General features: G+C 34.4%; 1 protein-coding gene across 2 annotated transcripts in view; it reads left to right on the top strand.

The window, feature by feature from the left end:
- Positions 1-10993, top strand: part of U2SURP (U2 snRNP-associated SURP domain containing) — a 58989-nt gene that overhangs the window by 14329 nt on the left and 33667 nt on the right. Inside the window, exons 3-8 of one of the 2 annotated variants that reach the window (XM_008586946.1) lie at positions 983-1114; positions 3027-3125; positions 5668-5782; positions 6214-6347; positions 10180-10247; positions 10805-10899. In XM_008586946.1, the coding sequence (XP_008585168.1) occupies positions 983-1114; positions 3027-3125; positions 5668-5782; positions 6214-6347; positions 10180-10247; positions 10805-10899 (643 nt within the window). The remainder of the gene's footprint in view (positions 1-982; positions 1115-3026; positions 3126-5667; positions 5783-6213; positions 6348-10179; positions 10248-10804; positions 10900-10993) is intronic. The other variant, XM_008586947.1, reaches the window with a different exon arrangement.

Raw genomic sequence — 10993 nt, 5'->3', positions numbered from 1 at the left:
GGGGGGGGGGGTGTCTGTGAGTTTAAAACTATTTCATAATAATACTAAGGCATTATTTGTCTTTTTCACTGTGTTGACATTTATGTTAATGCAAATGCAGTTGGAAGTGCAAAAGCAATTTGTTGGAAAACTGTTGGCACTTTAACATGAATCAAGGTGGTGATGCCAAAATGTACTAGTGGTCATTGTATTCTTCTCCACCGGCATAGTAAAAATATGCCAGTTTCACTTAAGAATGTTCTTGGTGAAGCAGTAAAAACTATTATTGTAAAAAGTCTTGACCTGTGTATGGATCTGTGTACATATAAACCATTACTACTTACTAAAGTGTGACTTTTGTCTTGAGGAAAAGTATTTGTGTGATTGTTAAGAGTTGAGAAATGAAACTAGTTTTTTTCATGGTGTACCATTTTTACTTGAAGGAGTGACTACAGACAAACCATGGCTAATCAGACTTTTGTATCTGGAAGACATTTTCTTGAAAATGAAGGAAATGATACTTTTTTTTTTCCCTGGTAGCTGGCCAGCAAGGGGAACCGAACCCTTGACCTTGGCATTAAAAGGTTGTGCTCTAACCAGCTGAGCTAACTGGTCAGCCCAAACCGTTTATTCAAAGGTTGAGTTTTTTATTTTCATTTTTTTTGGTGGAACTGGCTGGTATGGGGATCTGAACCCATGACCTTGGTCCTTGGTGTTATAAGGCTCTGCTCTAACCAAGTGAGATAACTAGCCAGCCTGAACCTGTTACTTCAAAGAATACAACTGACTGTTACAAATATAACATTTGAGCTTTCAAGTGCAACTTAGAATTATTGAAAACTTTCCCTGTCCCTAAGGACTTTTCTGATGAAATCAGTGGTGGTATTAGAGATGTGATTTTTAATAGTGTATAATGAAACTTGTCAATATTTGGACACAGGTTATTTCTGATTTTCAGTAGTATATGTTTGATTTTTAAAAAAACTTGTGCTTTTTCCTGAAGATGGATGCATCTGGACCCCCTGATGGTGATATGCAGAGTCGGACACGACCCAAGAGCCCAAGAAAGCATAATTATAGGAATGAAAGTGCTCGTGAAAGTCTTTGTGATTCTCCTCATCAGAATCTCTCAAGAGTGAGTATTGGTAAAGATAAGAAAGGATATTTAATGATTTTTATTCTGTCCTTGAGTTTAGTGGTTGAATATCTTGGTTTTGTACTTGTTTCATCTTGTACTATTTGAAAATAGCATTCTTTATTGCATTTGGGCTAATGATTAACTCAAGTTCATGTAAGGAAATGTTTTTTAGCTCCTGTATGAGGTATGTTTTATTTAAAGTTTTTAACTTTATTTAGAAAACAAAGGAGTATTTTGGATATAAAATGGTTAATCGTCATATTTATTTTTCCCCTGTTACATCAAACATTTTCTGAACCAAGTGCCGAATACCAGTCACTGGAAATACACAGATGATTAAAACACAGTTCTTGCTCTCAGAGAGCTCATAGTCTTACCCTGGGAAGCAAACAGGGGTAGATGCTGTTCACTCAAGTAAGTGCATTGTCCAGGGCAATACAGGAACACAGAGAAGAAGCTTCTTTACTTTTGGATCTGCAAAGTAGTGTGTTGTCTATTTCAAATAATTTTTTTTCTTGTGATTAAATTTGGAAAATATAATTATAACATAATCATCCCCAGCTGGTATTAACTACTGATAACACATTATTTTAAAAAAATATTTCTAAGCATAGAGATATTTTTACTTTGTGAGATCTATTTACAGGAACACATTTAAAAATATCCTGAATATCCTGTTTTTAGTTCTAATATTTTTTTTCATTTCAGTAAAAATTCTGTAAACAATTTTTAATGGGGTTGAATTATTCTTTTGAGTAAATTCCCTGTAATTTCCTTATCATTTTTCTTTTGAGTGTCTAAATTTAGCTCTTAGGATATAAATAAAATTTGAGCACAGAAGTTTTGTTTTTTAAATTATGTTTTTTGTTGAATTTATATGTAATTTTACTCTTCATTTAAACTTTTGAAGTTGAAACCATAGATGCCAAATGATGGCAAAGCATTTTTTGATTTTCAGGGAAAAAAAAATGTTCTGAATCTGTTCCTGAAGCTCTGTATTGACTTTGGGGTTATAAACTGCTTTATTTTTTCAAAGGGATTCCAAGGGCAAGACTTTAATAATCAGGCAGTCCATAGCATCTAATTTTGTAATTGGCTATCTTCTCATTTTAGTAGGGGAGAGAGAAACCTTCAGATTTCTTCAGTATTTTAGGTTATGTTTAATGAACATTCTTACCTTTTACATTTATGAATCAAATGAGTAACTAATTGAACACCTGAAAGTCTACAGACAATTTTTTTTAGGCCATATTTCAGAAGGAAATTGCTTCTAAGTTACATAAATGAAGACCTCATTAAAATACTATTTTGTTATATTCAAAATTAATTGATGTAGTTTTAGTTGAGCTGAAACCTAAAGTAATGTAGCTGATACATTCCCAGCAAAGAAAATGAAAATATTGTGTTCATAAATATCAGTATTGTTGATGAGTAATGAGATAATGTACTAAATTATGAAAAGAATTGATGCAATTTATAGAACCAAAAGTAGCGGTTGTAAATGGTAGATTCCTGCCACTGGACCATGGAAATGTAGGCCTCCCTCTCCTGATTTGAGGATCTGTTTTTGTCATTGCTCCTTTTGCCCAGAATCGCCTGTACTTTTCCTCCTCAAATGCTTTTACTCTTGTTCTTAGCCTTGGTGTCTGCCTCTTTGTTCTGTTTTTACCTTTAAAAAAAAAGAATGGATTTGGAATGTTATTGACCTTGAGCTAGCAAATAAAGGCATTTTTTAATAAATGCTTATAGTCAAACCCAAGGTTAGGTATCTGATGCTTTTCTTTGCAATGACATTTTTTAAACAGTAATCTGTTTTGAAGGCTTAATTATCAGTTGAGGTGTATTAACGTTATAGATACTGCATTAAGAATGTTTATGTAAAGGTATGCTTTTAATTTTTTTTTCATAGCCTCTTCTGGAAAACAAACTTAAAGCATTCAGTATTGGAAAAATGAGTACAGCTAAGCGGACTTTAAGTAAGAAGGAACAAGAAGAATTAAAGAAGAAGGTAATGCTTAAAACTTACTTTGAATTCTCCTTGGAAATGAACGTATCTAAGGGGGCAGTAAGTGTATGGGCAGTAGGGAAATGTTTCCCAAAGATTCTTGACCTCCAAGATATTCTTCTCTTTACCCCCAAGTCAAAGCTGTAACACACGGTATATTCAGAGGAGTGCAGCTTCTATCCCTATCCCCTCCACCCTGTTTTCCTCTCTTCTTTGTAACAATTTTGGCTATTTTCTGGTCTATTATTTTTGTGTAAGCAGGTGTGTGTGTACACATTTATTGTAATGCTCTATACAGTATACTTTACTGTGCTTTTTAAAACCTATCTCAGAGATTACTTTAAGTGTATAGAAATATTCCTTATTCTTTTTTATAACTGTGTAGATATGTTACCAGGCCCAACTCCAGCTGCTTGCCCCAAACAAAAACAACCCAAAAGTCAGATGTTGGTAATAGTGGAAGTCAACTTTTATTCAGGAACACCTGTGACCTGAAGAGAGCTGTTAGGGTAACCCATCTCTCTGGTAGACCTGAAGGCCAGACTAAAGCCGTCTCCCCGATTCAGATTTACTGAGATGTTTTTAGAGGGTTGAGGGAATGGAATGTGTGAAATAGAAAGCAGGTGGGAGGGGGCTGTGAGTTAGGGGTGCTTTGTGCAAGGAGCCAGGGGCAAGTTCTTGCCTAGGCTCTCTTTGGTTTCTGTTCCCATCTTTGGTGTTATCTTAGGGTCCTGCTGGAGGGATGGAATTGGCATAGCTTTATTGATGTCTTCCTTGGTTTCTCAGGGTCTGGATAGTACGTGACTTATTGCAAGTCTGCAGCTCCAGGCTAGCTGGAAAATAACTTTACATTATGCAAATAATGTCATCTTGCTGCATAACCAAGTTTCAAAATATCAAAGAACCATGGGAAAAGAGGGAACTCAGAGAAATGCATGCTAAGAAAAAAGCTCTTTTTGAAATTTGCCTGCAGTCCAGGTGGTTTTAGATCCCCACATAGCTTCAATCCTCCTCACTCCAGCAGATCTGCATTAGTTTATTCAGCTAAAATCCTATTGAGGGCATTTGTGATATAGTCTTTGCCATTACAAAAAATGCTTTTACAGATAGCGTTATGCATATGTTTTTGATTTTTTTTTTTTTTTGGCTAGTTTTATCTTTGGGATATAGTCCTATAAGTGAGATTACTGTGTTGAATGGTAGGTGCATACATGTAGTTCTTCTGTATTTGTCATACGGTCAAATTGTTCTCTATAGGGGCAGGGACATTTTCCATGCCTATCAGCAGTTACGAGTGGTTGTTTCTCCATAGCCTTGCCAATAGATGATGATGTTATCAAGGGAGTTTTGCACATCTGCTAGGTGAAAAATGGTATCTCAATATAGCTTTAAATTTGCACTGCTCTTATGAGTAAAGTTGAACAGTTTTCCTTGTGTTTGTTTCTGTGAACTGTCGGCACATCTCTAAACCTTTTTTTTTTTAATAAGTTATGTTAATGCTTTGTTTTTGATACAGGGTGCAGTTTTTTTCCCCCCAGTTTGTTGATTGTCTTTTTAGTTTGTTTCTGGTGTTTTTTTCCATGCAAAAATTATTGTTACATAATCAGATTTATCCATCTTTTTCCTGTGATTTCTAGTTTTTCAGTCAAGTTTTTTCTACTCCCAGCTTATAATGGAATTTTTCCATGTTTTCTTTTAGTACTTGTGTGGTTTCATTTTAAAGAATTAAGTCCAATTCATTTGCAGTTCATTCTGATATATGGTATGAAGAATTGATTAATTTTAATTTTTTCCCAAATAGTTATCCAGTCATCCCAACATTGAAAAGTCCATTTATTCCGCACTGATTTGAGATGCTGTTTTTATTGAATACTGAATTTCCCCCTGCTGTTGGATTTATTTTTGTATTTTTGTTTTGTTCCATTGGCCTTTCTGTTCATACAGGTTCCACTGATTTGAGATGCTGTTTTTATTGAATACTGAATTTCCCCATGCTGTTGGATTTATTTTTGTATTTTTGTTTTGTTCCATTGGCCTTTCTGTTCATACAGGTTTTGGGGACATTTAGAATATCTAAAATTGAAAATGTCAGGGTTTTTCTGAGCTCTTTAATGCCACCTGTTGTGAGTAGATATTGCTGTTTCAGCTTCTGATGTCCATGTTTTGGTGGTTTGAAAAGGAAATCTTTATACTATACTAACTGAATTAAATCATCATGCCTTGGAAGCTTCATTAATAGCCTAATATGTTTTCATATAGTCAGTTGTTATACAGTTTGACCCCTGAAATATCTTTATAAAGTATTACTGTTAACCTGTGCTTAGTGGGTTCTTTTCTGGTACCACAAATTGTCAGTAGAGGAGCAAAAGACTCTTTTAGTTTCAGTGTTAATATCTAATATCAATTAAAGATTATGTATTATAACTTATTAGGACTGTTTAACCTGGGGAGGGAGGGGTTTCATCTACATTATTCCTTGATTAATTTAACTCTATACACAATAATTTTTATATTATGTGATACTAATATTTCCATGTGTATTTAGGAGGATGAAAAAGCAGCTGCCGAGATTTATGAGGAATTTCTTGCTGCTTTTGAAGGAAGTGATGGTAATAAAGTGAAAACATTTGTGCGAGGAGGTGTCGTTAATGCAGCTAAAGGTAAGTGTGAATATTATAGTCCTTGAGCAAACCCTAATTCTTGGTTTAATGGTTGTAGATAGATAATTATGGAAAGAAGTTTGGTTGCTTTTGAATTTCACATTTCCTTTCTATCAGCACTCTCTAGTGTTTATATTAATTAGCAAAGTAGATGGCCAAATGTGGATTAATAAGGAGATATTAATAACTTTCCAACATTTATTACCTTCCAAGTTTCAAGACAGCAGAGTATTTTGCAAAAATTTTAATATGGCTTATAATTTTGCTATAAAATGATTAGTATTTTGGGGGGTAGGGTGATATTTGAATTTGTTTATATTTGTCAGTGATGAATCTTAATATTAAAAGCATTTTACTGATTTTTATTTTTGAATAAAAATAGTAAAGAAAATCAAATAATTAGTTTTGTAACTTAGTATTTTAAATTTCAGAAGAACATGAAACAGATGAAAAAAGAGGTAAAATTTACAAGCCATCTTCAAGATTTGCAGATCAAAAAAATCCTCCAAATCAGTCTTCCAATGAAAGACCACCATCTCTTCTTGTTATAGAAACCAAAAAACCTGTAAGTGATACCTAAATAATTGCCCATTTATGTTTAGAGATGACATTGCCAATGATAACTTTCAGTGAGCAGGACTTAGGGGTTTTATTTTCATTTTTTTTTTTGTTGGCAGGGGGGAGATGTTGAGTTTTGATGCTTTCTAACTAGTAATCTACTTGTATGAGAGATAATAAATTAGAGTAGGACTCAGATGATATTCATTTTATGCTCTTTGAACAGTGTACATTTGCTGTTATTAACAGTATACTGCAAGTCAAAAATTGTTGTTTTGGGTGTAAATTTAAAATAATGGAATTGTATTTTTAAACAATTCTGAACCGAGGTATTTAAATTATTAGCACATGTAGAATATGTTTCCCAGAACATTTTTGGAAGCTTTTGTGAATTACTATCAAAATTAGTGACTTTTTTTTTCTTATTTTTAAAATTTTATTGTATTTTATTATGAATAATCATGAGATACAAAGCTGATTGTCAACCCTCGTGGCATGATGTGAGGGCCAGATTCATACTGGCAGCATACCTATTACCAGAAATTGCTTTTGTACCGTGTCCCCCACCCAGTTGTCCCCACCTGCCTCCCCCTCCTCTGTTCCCCCCTACTCCACATTGTAGCCCAAGGAATGTTCTCTCCCTCTGCAAGACCAATGCACTACTGTGGTCTTTCTTTCCTTCCTTCTTTCTCTCTTAGCTCCCACATATGAGTGAGATGTGGTATTTAACCCTCTGGGCTTTGCTTATTTCACTCAACTTAAGTTTCTCCAGGCTTATCCATGTTGCATATAGGAGTATTTCATTCTTTTGTATGGCAGAGTAGTATTACATGATATATATACACCACAGTTTCCTTATCCAATCATTCGTCTATGGACATTTAGGTTGGTTTCATGTCTTGGTTATTGTAAAGAGAGCTGCGATGAACATGGGAGTGCAGGTATCCCTTTGACATGATGATTTCCACTCCTGGATCATATGGAAGTTCCATTTGTAGTTGTTTGAGAAACGTCAATACTGTTTTCCATAGTGGTTGTACTAATTTACAGTCCCACCAACAGTGTAGGAGTGTTCCCTTCTCTCCACACCCTCAACAGCATTTGTTATTCACCGTCTTTTTAATTATAGCCAGTCTAACTGGGGTGAGGTGGTATCTCAATGTAGTTTTAATTTGCATTTCCCTGATGACTAGTGATATGGAGCATTTTTTCATGTACTTGTTGGCCATTTGTATGTCTTCCTTTGAAAAATGTCTCTTCAGCTCCTTTGCCCATTTTTTACTTGGGTTATTTGTTTTTTTGCTGTATAATTGCTTGAGTTCTGTGTATATTCTGGATGTTAGTCCCTTGTTGGATGCATAGTTAGCAAACATTTTCTTCCACTCTGTAGGTTGTCATTTCACTCTGTTAACTGTTTCTGTTGCTGTGCAGAAGCTTTTTAGTTTGATATAGTCCCATTTGTTTATATTTTCTTTTGCTGCTTGCGCTTTTGGGCTCATGTTCATAAAGCCTGTGCCCAGACCTAGTTGCTGAAGTGTTTCACCTGTATTTTCCCGTAGTAATGTTACAGTTTCAGGTCTTATGCTTAAGTTTTTAATGCATTTTTAGTTGATTTTAGTATATAGTGAAAGGTGCATATCTAGTTTCATTCTTCTGCATATGGATATCCAGTTTTCCCAGTACTACTTGTTGAAGAGGCAGTCTTTTCCCCAACGTAGATTTTTGTTTCCTTTGTCCAGTGTCAGATGGCTATAAGCCTGAGGGGTGATTTCTGGGTTCTCAATTCTACTCCACTGGCCTGAATGTCTATTTTTATACCAGTACCATGCTGTTTTGGTTACAGTAGCTTTGTAGTATAATTTGAAGAGTGATATTTCCTTTTAAATATTCTCAGTGTTAGAAGTATTTTTATTCTTTGAGGGTGGGGTTTTTATGGGGATGGTAGATATATGTGGGTCATGTCATTAGGAGCCAAATTTGGTGAATAAATATGATTAAATTAAATAGTGAGACTGAGTTTTCTTTTGTGGCTTCTAAAATAGCTCTGAAAGCAGTTTTTAAAAAATAACAGCTTTTTTGAGATGTAATTTATATACCATAAAAAATTCACCCTTTTGAAGGGTTTTTTAGTATTTTCACAGTTGCACAACATTCACCACTGTCTAATATCAGAGAATTTTTATTACCCTGGAAAGAAACTCCATACCTGTTATCAGTTATCCTCATTTCCCCCTTACTCCCAGTCCCTGCAACTACCAGTCTACTTTTTATCTCTTTTGATTTGCCTATTCTGGACATTTTGTACAGGCAGAGTCATACAACATGTGGGCTTTTATATCTGGCTTCTTTACCTAGCATAATGTTTCAAGGTTTATCTTTGCTGTGGCATGTATCAGTACTTTATTCCTTTTTGAGGTTCAATAATATTCCCTTTTTATGGATATACCATATATTGTTCATGCATGATGGACATTGGGTTCTTTCCATTTTTCAGTTGTTATGAATAATGCTGCTGTAAATGTTTGTGTATGGGCTTTTGTGTGGACTTATGTTTTTAATTCTTTCGGGGAGTGGAATTGCTGGGTCAAATGGAAATTCTTTAACTTTTTGAGAAGCTGCCAAACTGTTTTCCAAAGTGGCTATACCATTTGGAGTGGAATTGCTGGGTCACATGGAAATTCTTTAACTTTTTGAGAAGCTGCCAAACTGTTTTCCAAAGTGGCTATACCATTTTACAGTTCCACCAGTGATGTGTGAGGGGTCAAGTTTTCCCACATGTTCACTAACACCTGTTAAAATTGTTTTTTGTTTGTTTTTTCTTAAATTTATTTTAGTGTAAAGTTATATTTCATTGTCATTTGATTTGCACTTACCTAATGAAGTTGAGCATCTTTTCATTTATTTATTGTACATTTGTTATGTTTGGAGAAATGTCTACTCAAATCCTCGGCCCACATTGTTGAGTTGTAAGAGTACTTTTCATCTTCTGGAGTCAGGTTTCTTACTAGCTGTGTGATTTGCAAATGTTTTTCTCCCATTCTGTGGGTTGTCTTGGCATTTTCTTGATAGAAGCACAGAAGTTTTAAATTTTAATGAAGTTCAATTTATCAAGTTTTCCTTTTTTTACTTGTGCTTTTGGTATCATATCTTAGAAACCATTGCATAATTCAAGGTCTCTGAAGATTCATGCCTGTTTTCTTCTAAGAGTTTTATAGTTTTAGCTTTTACATTTAGGTCTATGAACCATTTTGAATTGGTTTTTGGTATATGATGTGAAGTAGGGATCTGACTTCATTCTTTTCTGTGTGGATGTTCAGTTGTCCCAGCACCATTTGTTGAAAAGACTATTCTCCATTGAATAATCTTGGCTTTAAAAAAAGGGGTTCCAAAACCCAGTGTTAGAAGCAGATTTGAAAGAGGGATTTCAAAGATGTTACCCATTATTTGAAGTAATTCATATCTTCCAAAGGTAATTGCTTTGAAAAGAGCATATTTTTGGTAATTGTTCATGGCACTTACTTTACATAGCAGTTCAGTTACTTTATTTTCATTCATTTCTCCCCAATATTCAGGCCTGTGTGTCCCAGGGCTTTTGGGGATAAAGTTAGTGGCTCCTTTACTTTAAGACTACTGTTGTCATTTTGTTTAAATTATTAAGTAAATTAAATAAAAATTTGGGGGGAATAGGGACATTCAGTGATAACAGCGTTCTTTTTAATTTAAATAATTAGAACATATGATTGGCACTAAAATATGATTCTAAAATAATCTTATTATCAAATTGTTAGTTTTGTTTAGCCTTCTTTTGTTTGAAGTATAACTTGTTGTATCCTTCATAGCCACTGAAGAAAGGGGAGAAAGAAAAGAAAAAAAGCAATTTGGAACTCTTCAAAGAAGAATTAAAACAGTAAGTTTTATTTAGTGCAGGGAATAACTATCATAAGTATATTGAGCCAGTACTTACAGATGCAGGTATGAAGTATGTAGTGTACTGGTTTTTAACCAGCTTGCCGTAAGGTTTTAGATATTATAATGATACTTTGTAAGATTTATGTTTGAAAATCAGTTAGCATTTAGTCCAGCATCTAGATTGCTTGTATTATGTGGATTCAGTTCAGTTGATTTATCCATTGTTCAGAATCCTGTTTGCAGTGGAATCAGTATACTCACTGGGGTGGGAGTGAGGGATGGTCATACTTCGCAGGAGACAACCAATTTCAGTGGTTTTAATGTTGAATTTCTTCCTCTCCTTGAAGGTGAGTTTTGTATTCCATTGCTAGTATAACATATCAGAAATTTGCTCATGGCTGTGATAGCCGAGGGACTCTCAAATCTTGGTTATCAGCACTGATACTTAATTACAAATGGCTTACGTTATTTGAAGATGGTACCTGGATAAGCTCTATTTTTATTAGATGTGAGCAAATTTTGGCTTACTTTAGTGACTGTAAATGTTTTCAACAGAATTCAAGAAGAGCGTAATGAGAGACATAAAACAAAAGGCAGGCTAAGTCGATTTGAGCCTCCTCAGTCAGATTCTGATGGTCAGCGTCGTTCTAGTAAGTGGCATTTATTTTAATGTGTTTGTGATTATTTACAATAGTCTTCCCTTATTCTTTTTTTTTTTTTTTTTTTTTTTTTTTTTTTTTTTTT

Source organism: Galeopterus variegatus, unplaced genomic scaffold, assembly GCF_000696425.1.
Source record: "Galeopterus variegatus unplaced genomic scaffold, G_variegatus-3.0.2 Scaffold4183, whole genome shotgun sequence".
Taxonomy (NCBI): Eukaryota; Metazoa; Chordata; class Mammalia; order Dermoptera; family Cynocephalidae; genus Galeopterus; species Galeopterus variegatus.
This window is presented reverse-complemented; position numbering and strand designations above follow the sequence as displayed.